Here is a 19700-nt window from a genome sequence, read left to right as displayed (position 1 = left end):
CGAGCTCCAGGCGCTCTCATGTCGAGAGCCTTTTCTGCAGTTCACTGAGGCAGGAGTGACTATTCGCACAGTGCCTTCCTTCCTGCCCAAGATTGTTTCTCGCTTCCAAGTGAATCAGCAGCTCTTCTCCCTTCCTTTCATAGGGAGGACTACCCAGAGGAATATTCTGCTCTCAAATATCTGGATGTGAGACGAGTCATCATCAGATACTTGGAAGTGACCAGTGATTTCCGGAAATCGGATCATCTGTTTGTCCTGTTTGCAGGTCCTCGTAAGGGTCTGCAGGCTGCTAAGCCTACAGTGGCAAGATGGGTCAAGGAAGCCATTGCAGAGGCTTATGTGGCCGCGGGGAAGGTGCCGCCTATTCAGCTGAAGGCTCACTCCACTAGAGCTCAGGCGGCCTCGATGGCAGAGGCCGGGTCCGTCTCCTTGGAAGAGATATGCAAGGTGGCAACTTGAGCATCGGCCCATACCTTCTCCAGGCATTACCGCTTGACTGTGGCTGCTCTGGCGGAGGCCCGGTTTGGAGCTTCAGTGTTGCGGTCAGGGATTTCAGTGTCCCGCCCTGGGTGAGTACTGCTTCGGTACATCCCACTAGTCTATGGATTGATCAGCATGATGATATGGAAGGTAAAATTATGTATCATACCTGATAATTTTCTTTCCATTAATCATAGCTGATCAATCCATAGCCCCTCCCAGATATCTGTACTGGTTATATTCTGGTTGCATTTCAGGTTCAGGTTTAGTCTTCAGTTCCTGTTCAGGAGGACTTCGTGTTCAAGTTTTTTCAATTGGATTCTTCAAGAGTTGAGACGAGTTTGTGTTACAGTGAGCTGCTGCATTCCTCTCCCCTCCGTTTTACGGGGCTGGATTGAGACATAAATTCTGCCGGCGCTCCCTCCCGCTTCGTGCGGCTGTAGGGCAGCTTTGTACCCCTCCCGCTTCGGCGGTGTTAGGGTCAGTCAGCTCCTCCCGCGGTTGCAGGATAAGCCAGATCCCCCCCGCATCGGCGGGGTGGTGTCCCTCCCCCGCTCCGCGGGGATGAGCTGGACGGATTCCCCTCCCCCACTTGTGTGGGGATGAGCTGGGTTAATTCCCCTCCCCCGTTTCGGCGGTGGTGAGCTGGGCAGAGTGTCCCTTTGTGGGTGTAATTCTCTAAGTGCTGAGTCCTGCGGATGGAGCTTTGATATCGACATACTGAGGAGTTTCCGGCAGCACATGACCCCATATAGGGAGGCAAAAGCTTTGCTCTCTATCTCCACCTGCTGGTAGATGGACACAACCCACCAGTCTATGGATTGATCAGCTATGATTAATGGAAAGAAAATTATCAGGTATGATACATAATTTTACCTTAATGAGCTTTAGTAAAAGGGCATAGCACTTCCAAAAAAAATAGATATAAACCCAGCTTCACCTCTATAAACTACATAAATACAGCGTAAGCCAGATGTGTGTGTAAACCACCTGCTTGATGTTAAAATTTCTCCGAGGACGACAAGCAGGCTGCTTGTTCTCACATGTGAGTCGAAATCCGCGTCGGCCCAGGAATCGGCATTTTGCAAGCAAAATAAAGTTTTGCCAGAGTCTTCTGGCACGCGTGCAGCGTGGATCGATTTCCACGCCTGTCGTGCAAACGCGTTCCTCATTTTTCTTTTCTCCATGTTGAGGTGTGGTAGAGTTTTTTTTTTGTTTTTGTTTTTTTCTGCGCTCCTCTCAGGCCCGGGAAAGAGTCTTCCTGGTTTTTTGGCTTTTTGCTTTATTTTACTTCATTTTATTTCAATTCTACAGTTAAAAAAAAAAAAAGTTACCTGTAGTTTATTTTTGCCCCTTTTAAAGTTTCCTTTGTTTTCGACGCGGCCGGCTTAGGCCGCGCAGTCAGGTTGTTCCCTTCATTTTGTGCCCTTTTTTCTTCTAACAGGCACAATCGCATCTTTTGATTTCGCCAAAGCCGTTTTTCCTTCCATGTCATTGAAGACACCCAGTGGTTTCAAATGTTGTACTCGGTGCAACCGGACCATCTCAAGTACCGATACCCACGCCTGGTGAATCCAGTGCCTTGGGCCCGACCATAGCCCAGCCGCTTGTAGTCTGTGTCTTCGTATGACGAAATGGACCCAAGCATCTCAAGAAGCCCAATGAGAAAAGCTTTTTGGGGCTTGGTCCAGTCCTTCATCGGTACCGAGGTCGGCGGCATCGACATCCAGGGACGCATCGACAGGAGCAAAGGTAATGGCTGTGGAACGACCAACTCGTGCTGGGAGCAGTGAGGCATCGAGTGGGTCTCCACCTGTCTTGAGGCCTCCTGTTATGCAGGAGACCCGGCCCCGAGGATTCCACATCCTCATTGGTACCGAGGAGTCTCGATGATGGGCGTCGAGTGAAGGCAAAGAAGCACCGTCATTGTTCTCCTTTGACACACGGTTGCCAGGAGCTCCAGGGCGTTGAGGGAATCGGCACCCGAGAAGCATCAGCGCTGAGAGGATCAGTCCCCCTCTATTCAGGAGGTGCCAATGCGTCGGTCTTCTGGCAGCCCGGTACCTGCTCCCGAGCCTTCAGATTCTGACACCGGCTCCTTTCCCGACCCCGCAGCCTTGTCTGACGGCGGCTCTCAACGAGCGTATCAGGGCCCTGCTTCCAGAGCTTATGGAAGGATTGCTGCACCAGTCTGCTTTGGTGTCGGGGGTGCTTGTGCCTTTCATACCATCTGCTGCAACGGCATCTGATCCTTCACCTGTGGTGAGGTCCATGACCTCGGTGCCGCCTGCCACCCAGGTTGGCTCCCCTTCGACGTTGGTGAAGGAAGCTTCGTTTGAGTCCAGGCGAGTGTTGACTTCTCGGCACCGCCATCGAGGACGTCGTTCCTCGGTGTCGAGGCAGGCTCAGTTTCGGACTGTTCTGAGGGATGTCTTGTCCGATACTGAAGATGAGCGTTTGTGGGAGGAAGAGGAGGATCCCAGGTACCTTTCTTCTGACGAGTCCTATGGGATTCCCTCTGAACCTTCCCCTTCACTAGAAAGGAGACTTTCTCCACCGGAGAGTCTATCCTTTACCTCCTTTGTCCGGGAATGGCTGCGGCTATTCCCTTCCCTATGGAGGTTGAGGATGAGCCCAGGGCTGAGATGCTTGAGGTCCTGGATTATCCTCCACCTAGAGAGGCTGCAACGGCTCCTTTTGCATAATGTACTAAAGGAAGTCCTTATGCGAAACTGGTCGTTTCCTCTGTCTAATCCCGTGATCCTGCAAAAAACTGAATCCCAATATCGGATCCACGGGAAACCTGGATTGATGAGGTCTCAGCTACCTCACAATTCCATGGTGGTGGACTCCGCTCTCAAAAGAGCCAAGAGCACTAGGGACTATGCCTCGGCGCCCCCAGGCAGAGAATCTAGAACCTTGGACTCTTTTGGGAGGAAGGCGTATTAGGCCACTATGGTCGCTGCCAAAATCCAAACATACCAGCTCTTCATGAGCATCTATTTGTGGAACTTGGTGAGGCAACTGTGTAGCTTGGTTGATGCACTCCCTCCGGAGTAGGCCGAGCTTTTTCGCCAGGTGGTCAGGCAGCAGAAGGCATGTCGAAAATTCCTAGCCAGTGGTACGTTCGACACTTTTGTTGTAGCATCCAGGATCGCTGTCCATGTTATAGTGATGCACAGACTCTCATGGCTGCGTGTCTCTGACTTGGATCATTCGGTCCAGCAGCAGATGGCGGATGTTCCTTGGGGGGGGGGGGGGGGGGGGAGAATAACCTTTTTGGTGAGAAAGTAGAGGATCTAGTTGACCAGCTCAAGAAGCACAGTGATACTATGGATTCTCTCTCCCGCCGGGCGTCTTCTGCTACTACCTCCTCATCTAGGAGGTTTTTTGGAGGGAAGAGGAGTGCTTCCTATTCCTATGCTAGGCGTAGGTACGCTCCTGCTTCTCGGCAGCCTGCCCAGGCTCAGTCCCAGCGCGCTCGTTCTCGTCAACAGCATGCGCCTAAGGCCACTGCGGCTCCCCAGCAAAAGCAAGGGACGAGTTTTTGACTGGCTCCAGTTCAGCATAGCCTCAGTAAACGTGTCCGTACCAGACGACTTGCCGGTTGGGGGGAGGTTATTGTTTTCTCACCAAAGGTGGCCTCTTATAACCTCCAACTGGTAGGTTCTTCAAATTGTCCGGTTAGGATACACCCTCAATGTGGACTCCAAGCCTCCAAATTGTCCACCGGGAGCTCAGTCCTACAGCTCACAGCACAAGCTGGTACTTGCAGTGGAACTCTCTGCCCTTCTACAGGCCCAAGCGGTCGAACCCATTCCACCAGGGGAAGAAGGGCTGGGATTCTATTCCAGCTACTTCCTTGTGCAAAAGAAAACGGGGGATGCGTCCTATCCTAGACCTAAGGGCCCTGAACAAATTCCTAGTCCGAGAAAAGTTCAGGATGGTTTCCCTGGGCATCCTTCTTCCCATGATTCAGGAAAACGATTGGCTATGCTCTCTGGACTTAAAGGATGCTTACACACACATCTCGATACTTCCAGCTCACAGGAAATATCTTTGATTTCGGCTGGGAACACAGCCCTTTCAGTACCATGTACTGCCTTTTGGCCTGGCGTCTGCACCCAGAGTGTTTACCAAATGCCTAGCTGTAGTCGCAGTGTCGCTACGCAGACTGGGAGTGCATGTGTTTCCTTATCGCGACGATTGGCTGGTGAAGAGCACCTCGAAGGAAGGCGACCATGCGAATGACTATTCAGATGCTGGAGCTACTGGGGTTCGTCATAAATTATCCCAAGTCCTATCTCACCCCAGTCCAAAAATTGGAGTTCATTGGAGCTCTGTTGAACACTTAGACAGCTCGAGCTTATCTTCCCGAGGCAAGGGCGGACAACCTTTTGTCCCTGGTGTCTGTGGTTCGAGTGTCTCAGCAGGTCACGGTTCGGCAGATGTTGAGACTTCTGGGGCACATGGCCTCCACAGTTCATGTAACGCCCATGGCACGTCTACATATGAGATCAGCTCAATGGACCCTAGCTTCTCAGTGGTTTCAAGCTATGGGGGATCTAGAGGATGTAATCCAACTGTCCACCAGCTTTCGGAATTCTCTTCAGTGGTGGACGATTCGATCCAGTTTGACCATGGGACGACCATTCCAAGTTCCTCAGCTACGAAAAGTGCTGATGACAGATGCATCTCTCCTGGGGTGGGGAGCTTATGTAGATGGGCTCCACACTCAGGGAGCCTGGTCCTTTCAGGAAAGAGGTCTGCAGATTGGAGGGATTGGAGAATGGCAGATGTGGTCCCTCTTCACAAAAGTGGCGATAGAGAAGAAGCTGGAAACTACAGGCCGGTAAGCCTCACCTCAGTTACTGGAAAAGTAATGGAAGCGATGCTGAAGGAAAGGATAGTGAATTTTCTGGAAACCAATAAGTTGCAAGATCCGAGACAACATAGTTTTACCAAAAGGAAATCGTGCCAAACGAATCTCATTGAGTTCTTTGATTGGGTGACCGGAGAACTGAATCAGGGACGAGCTATAGACATAATCTACTTAGATTTCAGCAAAGCTTTTGACACGGTTCCCCACAGGAGGCTCTTAAATAAACTGGACAGGCTGAAGCTAGGACCCGAAGTGGTGAACTGGATTAGGAACTGGTTGACGGACAGACGCCAGAGGTTGGTGGTTAATGGAATTCGCTCGGAGGAGGGAAAGGTGAGTAGTGGAGTGCCTCAGGGATCGGTGCTGGGGCCGATTCTGTTCAATATATTTGTGAGTGACATCGCCGAAGGGTTAGAAGGTAAAGTTTGCCTATTTGCGGATGATACTAAGATCTGTAACAGAGTGGACACCCGGGAGGGAGTGGAAAACGTGAAAAAGGATATGAGGAAGCTAGCAGAATGGTCTAAGGTTTGGCAATTAAAATTCAATGTGAAGAAATGCAAAGTGATGCACTTAGGGAGTAGAAATCCACGGGAGACGTATGTATTAGGCGGTGAGAGTCTGATAGGTACCGATGGGGAGAGGGATCTTGGGGTGATAGTATCTGAGGATCTGAAGGCAATGAAACAGTGTGACAAGGCGGTGGCCGTAACTAGAAGGTTGCTAGGCTGTATAGAGAGAGGTGTGACCAGCAGAAGAAAAGAGGTTTTAATGCCCCTGTACAAGTCGTTGGTGAGGCCCCACCTGGAGTATTGTGTTCAGTTTTGGAGGCCGTATCTTGCTAAGGATGTAAAAAGAATTGAAGCGGTGCAAAGAAAAGCTACGAGAATGGTATGGGATTTGCGCTACAAGACATATGAGGAGAGACTTACTGTCCTGAACATGTATACCCTGGAGGAAAGGAGAAATGGGTGATATGATACAGACGTTCAAATATTTGAAAGGTATTAATCCGCAAACGAACCTTTTCCGGAGATGGGAAGGCGGTGGAACTAGAGGACATGAAATGAGATTGAAGGGGGGGCAGACTCAAGAAAAATGTCAGGAAGTATTTTTTCATGGACAGAGAGGTGGATGCTTGGAATGCCCTCCCGTGGGAGGTGGTGGAGATGAAAACGGTAACGGAATTCAAACATGCATGGGATAAACATAAAGGAATCCTGTTCGGAAAGAAGGGATCCTCAGGAGCTTAGCGGAGATTGGATGGCAGAGGTGGGGCTGGTGGTTGGGAGGCGGGGCTAGTGCTGGGCAGACTTATACGGTCTGTGCCCTGAAAAAGACAGATACAAGTCAAGGTAAGGTATACACAAAAAGTAGCACATATGAGTTATCTTGTTGGGCAGACTAGATGGACCGTACAGGTCTTTTTCTGCCATCATCTACTATGTTACTATGATCAACCTCCTGGAATTAAAAGCAATCTGGAACGCTCTAAAGGCTTTTAGAGATTGGCTGTCCAACCAAGTAATCTTAATTCAGACAGACAATGAGGTTGCCATGTTTTACACCAACAAGCAGGGGGGCATCGGATCTCGCTCTCTGTGTGTGAGGAAGCCGTCCAGATGTGGTTTGGGGCTCGCCGTCACAGCATGTTTCTCCAAGCCACTTACCTGGCAGGCGTAAACAGTCTGGCCGACAGGTTGAGCAGAATAATGCAACCTCACGAGTGGTCACTGAACATGGGCGTAGTCCGCAAGATGTTCCAAGCATGGGGCACCCCCTCGGTGGATCTTTTTGCCACTCAGATCAATCACAAGGTCCCTCAGTTCTGTTCCAGACTTCAGGCCCACGACAGACTAGCGTCAGATGCCTTTCTCCTACATTGGGGGACAGGCCTTCTGTATGCGAATCCTCCCATACCTCTAGTAGGGAATACTTTGCTGAAACTCAAGCAAGACTGCGGAACCATGATCCTGATTGCACCTTTCTAGCCGCGTCAGATTTGGTTCCCTCTTCTTCTGGAGTTGTCCTCCAAAGAACCGCGGAGATTGGATTGTTTTTCCAACACTCAGAACGAGGGGTCGCTTCTACATTCCAACCTCCAGTCTCTGGCTCTCACGGCCTGGATGTTGAGAGCTTAGAATTTGCCTCCTTGTGTCTTTCAGAGGGTGTCTCCCGAGTCTTGCTTGCTTCCAGAAAAGATTCCACGAAGAAGTGTTATTTTTTCAAATGGAGGAGATTTGCCGTCTGGTGTGACAGCAAGGCCCTAGATCCTCTTTCTTGTCCTACACAGACCCTGCTTGAATACCTTCTACACTTATCAGAGTCTGGCCTCAAAACCAACTCAGTAAGGGTTCATCTTAGTGCGATTAGTGCCTATCATCGCCATGTAGAGGGTAAACCTATCTCTGGACAGCCTTTAGTTGTTTGCTTTTGTCAAAGCCCCCTGTCAAACTTCCACCAGTGTCATGGGATATCAGCGTTGTTCTCACTCAGCTGATGAATGCTCCTTTTGAACCACTGAATTCCTGCTATCTGAAGTACTTGACCTGGAAGGTCGTTTTCTTGGTGGCTGTTACTTTAGCTCGTAGGGTCAGTGAGCTTCAGGCCTTAGTAGTACATGCACCTTATATCAAATTTCATCACAACAGAGTACTCCTCTGCACGCACCCTAAGTTCCTGCCAAAGGTGGTGTCTAAGTTCCATCTGAACCAGTCAATTGTCTTGCCAACATTCTTTCCCCGTCCTTATACCCGCCCTGGCGAAAGCAGTTTGCATACCTTGGACTGCAAAAGAGCATTGGCCTTTTACGTGGAGCGTACAAAGCCCTTTAGACTGTCCGCCCAGTTGTTTTTCTGTTGATCCCAACAGGAGGGGAGTCGCCATCGGAAAACGCACAATCTCCAATTGGCTAGCAGATTGCATTTCCTTCACTTACACCCAAGCTGTGCTGACTGGAGGGCCATGTCACGGCTCACAATATTAGAGCCATGGCTGCGTCAGTGGCTCACTTAAAGTCAGCCTCCATTGAGATTTGCAAGGCTGCAACGTGGTCATCAGTCCACACATTCACATCTCACTACTGCCTTCAGCAGGATACCCAACGCGACAGTCGGTTTGGCCAGTTGGTGCTGCAGAATCTGTTCGGTGTTTAGAATCCAATTCCATCTCCTCTTAGACCAATTTTTGTTCTGTTCCAGGCTGCACTCAGTTGTTTATAGTTTCAGGTCAATCTATGTTATGTCATCGCCGTTGTGAGGCCCAATTGACCAATGTTCATTGTTTTGAATGAGCCTGGTTGCTAGGGATACCCCACATATGAGAACAAGCAGCCTGCTTGTCCTCGGAGAAAACGAAGATACATACCTGTAGCAGGTATTCTCCGAGGACAGCAGGCTGATTGTTCTCACAAACCCACCTACCTCCCCTTTGGAGTTGATTTGTTTCTTTTTATGCTTTTGATTTAACTGAGGAACGCGTTTGCGCAACGGGCGAGATATCGGGCCACACGTGCGGTGCACGCGTGCCAGAAGACTATGGCAAAACTTTTTTTATATTTTGCTTGCAAAATGCCGATTCCTGGGCCGATGTGGACGTTGACCCACATGTGAGAACAATCAGCCTGCTGTCCTCGGAGAATACCTTCTACAGGTGTGTATCTTCGCTATACTGGAGGAAAAGACCTCAGATATACCCTGTTATCAAATGCTGCAAGCTTGAAATGGGGTTGTATAAACCTCCAAAATTTTTATAATTTATTTTTTTATCACCTAAGCAAACACTTTCAATATATGTACATGTGCCCAACACTTATCTTTTAGTGAAGAAAAAACCCAGTGTGGCCATCATTTCACTCCAACTTCATCAGGGGTTATGGTTATGTTATAATGCCACTGGCACTTAAAACTTTTCTTAGCTGCGTTTTGTGACGTAAATCATATGTAAACCACTGCTGGTTATATCCCACCCAACAATACCCTTCTTTAATACCCAAAACCCAAATTAAAACCCATTCAGAGAAAGCACATTAACCACAATGCCAGCTGTTCATCCATTAACGTCTCTGCTAATGGCTCCAGTTTACTTCTGTTAAACCACCCCAAAAAGTTTTGTTTTCAAATTTTTATGGAACTTCATACAGTTCTTCTCCACCCTTATTCTGTGAATACTAGATGAAGGAATTGGTGTTTATTCTTTTGTAATACAAGTTGCATGTTGATTCATTTTTAGTGTATTCAGTCTCAGGTAGAAATGCAGGGTGTTCATTCCTGATCTTTCTGTTCTTGGCTAAGGTGGGGCAGTTGTGGACTGAGGTCTTGAATGTACAATAAAAACAAGTACTATAATTTCTGTCTTCTTTTTGATTCATAGGCAACAGAACAGATTCCTCAAGGAAATATTTGCACAATTGGCTTCATGACGCTCCACTTTCTCCATCTAATGCTGAGATGATCAATAAAATGAGAAGCTTTATTGGCAGGCACAAAAGATCATTGGAGCCACAAACTTATATGTCATCTGATGGCAGGTTTCACCACTCCAAAGATGAGCTATATGGAATGCCTGATAGAACCAGAAATCTATGTGAAGTCCAAACCTATGATGGCACTTTTGGAAAAACCTCTTTGGAAAAGGCCTCTGATTCATTAGAAATGAATGATGTCACACTTGTTGATTTGTACCCAGGCATGATACAATCATTGAGTAGGTTGATGGACTTTGCTCGTAAGAAACGGGCTGCTGATGACATAGTTAAACATTATAAGCGCAGTATTTGGAATGTTAACAAGATGAAGTTAAATATCACCAAGGAGAGGTTAACAGATTTCCATCCTGTGAAATCAAGGTGGAGAAAGACCTACATATCTCCCGATACGTCAAAAAGCAAAGAAATTTCATTCTGTTTGAATGAAAGCACCAGAACTTCACCTGAAGGTCAAAATCTGAAACAAAGTTGGCTTGATTCTGGGGCATCATATAGTGTAACACTTAATGCTTTGGATAATGGACTAGAACATTCAGAAAGTCAGCAAATTAATGCATGTCTTCAACCATCCCCAGTGAAAAAGGATTCAGGTGCTGCTTGCTACAGAGCCACTAATGCTTTTGGAAAAAGAATAGAAAGCTGGAAGAGTCCACAAGATACTGCACGCTTTCTTTCTGTCAGGCAGAATGCATCTCCAAAAACTACATCTGTTCTGATGGAAGAAACCTATATAATACAGAGCCCTCTTCAAACATTTGAATCATGGGGACTTCCAGAAAGAGACAGAAGTAAGAAACAATTTGATTCGCCCTCTCAGCAACAGTCATCTTTAACACGTACCATAGGATCGAGTTCAAGGCCTTTTATTTTGGAAAAAGGTGAAGAGAAAATACAAACTTGCAGTCCATTAAAACCTTTGACTGAAAAGAATATGAATCATAGATTTGGCTTTGCTCACCCTTCAGTCAATCTTACTTCAACATTTCTAAGTAATTTGGTTGAGGACTATAACTCTTTCAAAAGTGTTCCTTTACAGCGCAGGCATTCCTGTTCTGCATTACCCATAAAGCAAAGTCCAGTCAAAGCTCCTCTGAGTATTGAGGATACATTTGGAGAGCTGTATAGGAAGCTGGTTTTAAAACAGCATATATCTCCTCTCGATAAAAGAAGAATTTTGAGCTCAAGAAGACTTGAAGCCATACACAGCTCTAAAATTGTAGATGCTCTTGTCAATTCCCCTTTGCAGAAAAGGGTTAAAAGGAGAGCTGATTTTTACAGTGATGATGATTCTTCTATGTCTGGTTTGAAGAGACCAAGGAATGTCCTAGAACATTTCACATCTAATACCATGCACCACCAACCTTCCATTAGAACAAATATTTATGATAAGCAATATGGCGTAACATCCTCACAGAGCATTACTAAAAACTTAGCAGATATATATGACTGGAAGTTCCAAAGAATGATGCCAGAATATGCTGTAAGGAAATATTTGTTTGTTTTTTTTTTCTTCTGGTTGGTTTAAGTTGAGGCTGGGAACTGGTCCTGAGCAGTTGAATTGGGTTAGGCTCTGAGGACAAGCAGGATATCATAATCTCACATGCGAGTGGTGTCATATGATAGAGTCCTTGGCAGAAACCGCTCTTCAGCTTGTTTACATAAAGCTTTTGAGAGTGCGCACCTTCCCACCTCCGCTGTCACACAGAACCTAGCCAGTTGCCATTTTTCTGCTGAGCATAACACTTTCAGCTCATGTGTGTTTTGTTGCTTTCATACAGGGTCTTTTTTTCCCCAATAGCGGCTTTAGTCAGGTTTTTCACTAAACTAAAAAGTATTTATATTCCGCAGTGACCTTGTGGGTTCTAAGTAGTTTACAAATAAGAGACCAATATATCTGGAGAATTACAATTAATAAGCACAATTATTAAAATGAACTATCATACACTCTAGAAATTAATACAGGAACTTTTCAAATAACCATGTTTTAAGGAACTTTCTAAAATGCATAATATTGTCAAATGCAGGGAGATAATTCCAAAATTTAACACCTATAAAGGAGAATGAGGATTGATACAGCCTTTTATATCTAACTGCTTTAAAAGAAGACAGGTGCAGAACTAATCTATTTCTCAATTTTATAACATGTGCATGAGATGAAAAAGATAACAATGATAGCATATACCTTGTGGCAAGGCCATAAAATTTCTTAAATACCAAAGTACAGGCTTGAATCGGGAGCTGGTGTGAGGGCATTTCATAGATCCTAATAAATTTTCTAAGTTTCCTTTCTGTTTTTCTATTGGTAGGTCTTGGGCATTTTTCATCATCAAGTCATTTGATTTTGCTGCAGATATTTTTCTGGACAAGTCTTGGAAAAAGTCCCCAGTGGCTTTATAAAATGTTTCCAGTATAGCAGGACCGTATCTATAATCGGCTACCCATTCCTGGTGCTTGCAGTGCTTGGGACCCAATCATCATCCCTCTCATTATGTTCTGTATTCACAGATGTCAAAGAGGAATTTGTGGTCATGGAAACGGTGCAAATAAATTGACACTGAGCATTGAAAAAGGCCATCAGGATTTGTCATTATCCAGTCCCCTCCCGAGAAAGATGAATGACATCTTCATCGGTGTTGAGGGGCAAAGATGTTAGACATCAGGCAAAGGCCAGGGCGCACTAATATATGACCCTTTCGGAGCATGGTCTCAAGAGCACCAATGTCACCAGTGTCCTCTAAGTTCCTCTAATGTGAGGACCACACATCCTCTGTAGCATTGGAGGAAGTGTAACAGCCTTCAAGGAGCTGAGACTTATCTCGTGATATACCTCAAGTAACTCAAGAGGACATGGTTACAGGATGCCTCTACCTTTGTCAATGGTAGGTTTTGAGGAGTAGCTCATGAGGGAGTTAAGGAGTACGTGACATACTACTTTGTTCGGCATGAAGATGTGGCTTTGAAAGCATCAATGTTGAGTTAGAGGTGATTCAGCTAATCCTTGAACCTCATATGCTTCAGGAGATGCATCAATGCCAAGGCTTTGAAGGGCTTTAGAGTCAAGTGCTGCCTGCACTATTGTCTATCTCCAGTCTTATCAGGAGAGGATGGTGCCCTGGATATCCTTGGTGCCTCGATGCCCTAGTCCCCGACCTGACCAAGAAGTCAATCGGAAGTAGGGAAGCAGGCAAACTCGGACCCCCTACAGAGTACTTTTGAGTCTGAATTAGAGTGCTTCCGGGCATCTGAGGAGGATCTAGAAGCCTTCAAATAGGAGGGGTTCATCTGATCTTCCATTAAATTCCTTCCTACCATATGAGAGATGATCTCTCCCAGAAGAGATCTCAATCACCAAGTTTATCAGGGCAGAAGTATTGGACAGCCTCCAATTGCTGGCCGTTCACCCCAGGAAGCTGGGATGGTGCCCATTCACAGAAACCTGAAGGATGTAAGATGAGAATTTTGGGAGCTCTCCCCCCCCCCCCCCCCAATACTTCCTGTTAAAAAGATCATCTCTGCAGTTCAAGAAGCTGCAGCTTCCTCCCCATTCCATGGTGTTCAAATCCATTCTCAAAAGGACCAAGAGTATGAAAATTCACTCCTGTGGTGAGGACCTTGCTTTTTCGCTTACCTATCACTGTACATTTCAGGTAACGTGGTGAAGCTGTTTCAGTTTCTCTCCCTCTTTCTTGCAGTGTACCCTAATGTTCTGTTATCCCATTTTATTTAGTATTTTTTGGCTGTCTTGGCCATTATGATTCAAGATTAGGATATTACTCTTTTTATATACACAGATGATATTCAGTTTTTAGTCGCCCATGAGTCTTGGGCTGTTCTATCCAAAACAAGTTTAAATGATAGCCTGTCATAAATTTCTCAGTGGCTAACACAACACAGATTAGTGGTGTTGGGAAAAAAATCTTTCAAAATACTATGCTCACCTCCCACATAATTCGTAATTCATTTTTATTTGATATACCTTCTATAAAGTTGCTTTTCTAAGTGGTGTGCGATAAAATAATAGGGGGAATTATAAACAGGGATTCACATTAGGAGGCCTAGGTATAATAATAATAATCTTCTAAACATGTAGAGAGGATGATTTACCTAAGACACAAAAGGAGGGAGGTAGTAGGACTGCCAAATAAAACAACAACTTAAGGATAAGGGGAAGAGGGAAATGCAGCAAGGTCAACAACAAACACGGCAAGCTGGAATTATGCAGATTATGGCAAGCTGTTAGGTAAAATTGCATAGATAAGCAGTCAGATACAAAGGCAATAGTAATTCTTCAGAGTTTTATTTTTTTTTTTTAATTTCTAGAGAAGTTTCAGGGCACATATCAATTGGTAAACTGTTCCCACAAAATGGAAGTTACAGCACTAAAACATGACTGTCATGTACAGTCTAAACCTCTGTTTAAGTGGGACCAACAGATTGAGCTGAGAAGATCTAAGAGAATGGAGGGGCTTGTACAGAAGTAAGAAGCTATAAAGAAAAAGGGGCAAGCCATTATAATTTCAAGTTATCGAGTGGGTTTTCTCTTATCACGCCATACTTCAGGTAATGTGGTGAAGCTGTTTCATTTTCTCGCCCTCTTTTTTGCAGTGTACCCCAAGGTTCTGTTTTAGCTACCATGTTGTTTAGTATTTTGTTGGCTTTCTTGGCCCATCACGAGTCAAGATTTGGATATTACTCTTTTAAGATGATATTCCGTTTTTAGTCGCCCATGAGTCTTGGGATGTTCTATCCAAAACAGATTTAAATGATAGTATTTCACAAATTTCTCAGTGGTTGTTGGCTTTCTTGGCCCATCACGAGTCAAGATTTGGATATTACTCTTTTAAGATGATATTCCGTTTTTAGTCGCCCATGAGTCTTGGGATGTTCTATCCAAAACAGATTTAAATGATAGTATTTCACAAATTTCTCAGTAGTTGTTGGCTTTCTTGGCCCATCACGAGTCAAGATTTGGATATTACTCTTTTAAGATGATATTCCGTTTTTAGTCGCCCATGAGTCTTGGGATGTTCTATCCAAAACAGATTTAAATGATAGTATTTCACAAATTTCTCAGTGGTTAACACAACACAGATTAATTCTTAGCCCTTCTAAATCTGAAGTGCTTTGTATCACAGACCACTATTTCTCTGTACTATTTCAGTACCCTAATACTCAACTTCTATATAGCTTAAGGATATGATTTTATATAGTTCTTAGCTGTATTTTGTACAAGTTGAAGATGAATTCAAAGATCACAGAAATATTTTTGTATTACTGATGATATGTGAGGACCAAAGCTGTTAATTTAAGGGGCACAAAAGTTTGTTCATGTAGCACCTCTTCTTTCTGCTTAGCACTGGCTCCCAATAAATAGTAGGCTTCAATATAAGATCTTTCATTAATTCACAAAGCCTTCTACATCGAAGAACCCTCTCACTAATCCTGACACCATATACTCTCGTCGCTCACTCCGTTCATCCTCTACTAATCTTCTAGTTGTAACATCTTTCTCAGTGATTCATCTAGATTATTCTTGTACTATGGATTTCCTCTGCCTGGCTCCTTTTCTGTGGAACCAGATGCCAGTTACTCTCTGTCTGGAACCGTCCCACCAAAAATTTTGAAAACCTGTTTTTTGTTTTCCAAACCATTCCTTTAAGTCAGCAAGTAGTATTATACTCATGAGAAATATTCCTTTTGTGTTCAGTTTGGTGGTTATAAGAACATAAGAATAATCATACTGGGTCAGACCAATGGTCCATCTAGCCCATCCTGCTTCCAACAGTGGCCAATCCAAGTCGCAAGTACCTGGCAGAAACCCAAATAGTAGCAACATTCCATGCTACCAAGGCAAGCAGTGGCTTCCTATCGCAATAACAGACTATGGACTTTTCTTCCAGGAACATATCCAAACCTTTTTTAAACCCAGATAAGCTAACCGCTGTTGCCAACAAGTTCTGTAGCTTAACTATTCTTTGAGTGAAAAATTTGTTTTAAAATTATTTCCATTCAGTTTCATTGAGTGTCCTCTGGTCCTTGTACTCTTTTAAATTCATTCACTTTTACCCATTCTACACCACTCAGGATTTTGTAGACCTCAATCATATCACCCCTGAGCTGTCTCTTTTCAAGAGCTCTATCCTCTTTAGCCTTTCCTTATATGAGAGGAGTTCAATCCCCTTTATCATTTGGTCGCTTTTCTTTGAACCTTTTCTAATTTTGCTATATCTTTTTTGAGATATGGTGATCAGAATTCAACACAATACTGAAGGTGAGGTTGCACTATGGAGGTGTACAGAGGTGTTATGATATTCTTGGTCTTATTTAGCATCCCTTTCCTAATAATTCCTATCATCCTGTTTGCTTTTTGGCCACCACTGCACACTGGACAGAAGATTTCAGCTTATTGTCTACAATAACACCTAGATCTTTTTCTTGGGTGCTGACTCCTAAGATGGAATGTAGCGTTGAGTAACTATGATTCATGTTATTCATACCAATGTGCATCACTTTGCATTTGTCCACATTAAGTTTCATCTGCTATTTGGATACACAGTCTTCCAGTTTTCTAACATTTTCCAGCAATTTTTCAGTCCACATGTGTTTGACGACTTTGAATAGTTTAGTGTCGTCTGCAAATTTTAATCACCTCACATTCTGATTTCCAGATCATTTATAAATACATTAAATAGCATCAGTCCCAGTACAGATCCCTGCGGCACTCCACTATTCACCTTCCTCCATTGAGAAGAATGGCAATTTAACCCTACCCTCTGTTTTCTGTCCAACCAATTCCTAAGCCACTGAAGGACATTGCCTCCTATCCCATGACTCTTTAATTTTCTCAGGAGTTTTTCATGAGGAACTTTGTCAAAAGCTTTCTGAAAATCTAGATACACTACATCAACCAGTTTACTTTTATCGACATGTTTATTCATGCCTTCAAAGAAATGAAGCAAACTGGTGAGGCAAGACTTCCCTTGGTTGAATCCATGCTGACTCTCTTCCATTAAACCACATTTGTCTATGTGTTCTGTAATTTTATTCTTTATAATAGTTTCCACTATTTTGCCCAGTGCTGAAATCAGGCTTACTAGTCTGTAATTTCCCGAATCACCCCTGGAACCCTATTTAAAAATCAGCATTAAATTGGCCATCCTCCAATCTTCAGGTACTACAAATGATTTTAACGACAGGTTACAGATCGCTAATAATAGATCAACAATTTCATGTTTGAGTTCATTCAGCACCCTTGGGTGTATACCATCCGGTGCAGGTTATTTATCACTTTTTAACTTGTCGATTCAGATTCACAGAGATTTCTTCCAGTTCCTCCGCATCTTCACACTTGAAAACCATTTCACTGTCTTGGGCTCTTTATTATTGTGCTATTCAAACCGTTCCTTTTGTTTCCCTATATTTGTTTTTCTGTACACTGCCATGAAGCTACTTTGCGAATGGCTGTTTAACAAATGTGGCAAATTAAATAAATAGACCTGGTGAGCTGTGATGAGAGTCTTGAAAAGGATGCAGTAAGAGATTAGCAGCCAGTGTGCAGAGAGTAATAATGGAGTAACTCTGTGTGAAATTCCTTAGCACCAAGAAGTAGGTTTACTGATGTAGTCTGAAGCCACCTGAATTGAAAATTTTAATCCATGAAACAGATTTACAGTAATCGAGTCCAGATAAAACAAGTGAACATTGAAACAGACATAAAGCATTTTGATCCAAATGGGGTTTACAGCACACAACTATCTTTGGGTTCTAATATATTGATTGAATTTTTAATATTACAACATATAAACTAATCAAATAAGCAGCACACCACAGGGGAGCTAATTATTTCAGCTAGCCATATTAGCAATAAACATAGACCATTTATTTCACAAAATAAGGTGATTATTCATTTTAGCAGCAATTTTTTTTCATATTTATGTTGGGCATATTAAAGACCCCTAGTGATCAAAAGTTACCCATGAATTGTTTTTCCAATAAAACAGAATCAACTTCACTATCATTGTGAGAAGTGATAAAATATAGGCTTCTGTTGGGGACAACTGGGTGTCAGCTCCCAAGGATTTACAATTTATTAATTTGTCAGTGGTTCTACTAAAATACAAAATATCACTGATATGAATCCAAACTTGGGACAAATATCTTTCTAAACCAGAACAATGAAAAAGTGTGCTGCAGTCAGGTCTAATATGCAATTGTCTTAATGTAAAAAGATTTTTTTTTTCACAGTGAAAGAGATGTAATTCAAAATTTTTTTCAACATTGAAGGTAATACCAAGAATTATAACAGAAGTACTGAGTGGAATAGATGTCCCCTAGATCTTAGATAGCAATGGGCTAGGGAAATAAGATGATAGTTGTTTTTTTCAAGGATTCGGTTTCAAGTCATTGTCCTTGATACACCTTGCAGTGATGCCTAGTTTTCCTGAAATATCCATCATAAAGATGGAAGAACAAATCTAGTGGAGCCAACAACTGAACATCTGTGTACATGGGTTTAAGAATGTTAAACCCAGAGAAAGAATGAATTAAGAGGGTTGAAGGTGAAAGGAAAATATTAAAAAGTATAGGTCCCAGGATGGAGGCCTGAGATAAACCAGAGTGGAGGGAGATGATAACATCATGCCAGTAAACTCTGAATGAATATCAAGATAGGACTAGACCCAAGTGAGGGCAAGACCAAACAGTGGGCAGCCTTCGGTAGAAGAGAGGCTGAAATGTTTGCAGCAAGATGGCCCCTTACAACCTCGGAGCGGTGAGTTCTAAAAATTGGTAGATTTACTGTCTGCAATTAAACATTCTTCCAAGTTGCCTACTGAGAGGTTGAAATTCCATGTATAAAAGGGAAAAGGACGGTGATAGGAGTGCACTACCGTCCACCTCGCCAAGATGAGCAGGTAGACGCAGAAATGGTAAAAGAAATCAGAGACGCAAACAAAATAGGCAATGTGATAATAATGGGTGACTTCATTTATCCAAATATAGACTGGGTAAATGTAACATCGAGACACGCTAGAGAGGTACAATTCCTTGATGAAATCAAGGACAGCTTTATGGAGCAGCCGGTGCAGGAGCCAACGAGAGAAGGAAAAATTCTAGACTTGGTCCTTAGTGGAGCGCATGATCTGGTGAGGGACATTATGGTACTGGGGCCGCTTGATAACAGTGATCATAATATGATCAGTTTTGATATCAACCTTGAAGTAACTATACACAGGAAGTCAAATACGTTAGCGTTTAACTTTAAAAAAGGAGACTATCATAAAATGAGAAGAACGGTGGAAAAAAAACTTAGGGGGACACATGAGAGGGTAAAAACTGTACAGCAGGCATGGACGCTGTTCAAAAATACCATCCTGGAGGCCCAGGCCAAACATATTCCACTAATTAGAAAAGAAAGATGGAACTCCAAAAGACAGCCGGCCTGGTTGAAAGGTGAGGTGAAGAAAGCTATTAGGGCTAAAAGAAATGCCTTCAGAAAATGGAAGAAGGAACCGTCTGAAAATAACAAGAAGCAGCATAAGGAGTGTCAAAGCAAATGCAAGGTGCAGATAAAGAAGGCCAAGAGGGATTACGAAAAAAAAATAGCATTAGAGGCAAAAAAGCAAAGTAAAAAATGTTTTCGTTATATTAAAAGCAGAAAGCTGGCAAAAGAATCGGTTGGGCCGCTGGATGACCAAGGGGTAAAAGGGGCGATCAAGGAAGACAAAGGTGTAGCGGAGAGATTGAATGAATTCTTTGCTTCGGGCTTCACCGAGGAAGATTTGGGTGGGATACCGGTGTCGGAAATGATATTTCAAGCGGACGAGTCGGAGAAACTTACTGATTTCACGGTAA

The 19700-nt window shown here is 43.9% G+C and overlaps 1 protein-coding gene across 2 annotated transcripts in view; it reads left to right on the top strand.

Annotated features, from left to right (window-relative positions):
• LOC115471410 overlaps window positions 1-19700 on the top strand; it is a 106698-nt gene that overhangs the window by 48878 nt on the left and 38120 nt on the right. For both annotated transcript variants that reach the window (XM_030205115.1, XM_030205116.1), the window contains exon 10: window positions 9734-11328. In XM_030205115.1, the coding sequence (XP_030060975.1) occupies window positions 9734-11328 (1595 nt within the window). The remainder of the gene's footprint in view (window positions 1-9733; window positions 11329-19700) is intronic.

This window comes from Microcaecilia unicolor, chromosome 5 (assembly GCF_901765095.1).
Source record: "Microcaecilia unicolor chromosome 5, aMicUni1.1, whole genome shotgun sequence".
In the NCBI taxonomy this organism is placed as follows: domain Eukaryota; kingdom Metazoa; phylum Chordata; class Amphibia; order Gymnophiona; family Siphonopidae; genus Microcaecilia; species Microcaecilia unicolor.
This window is presented reverse-complemented; position numbering and strand designations above follow the sequence as displayed.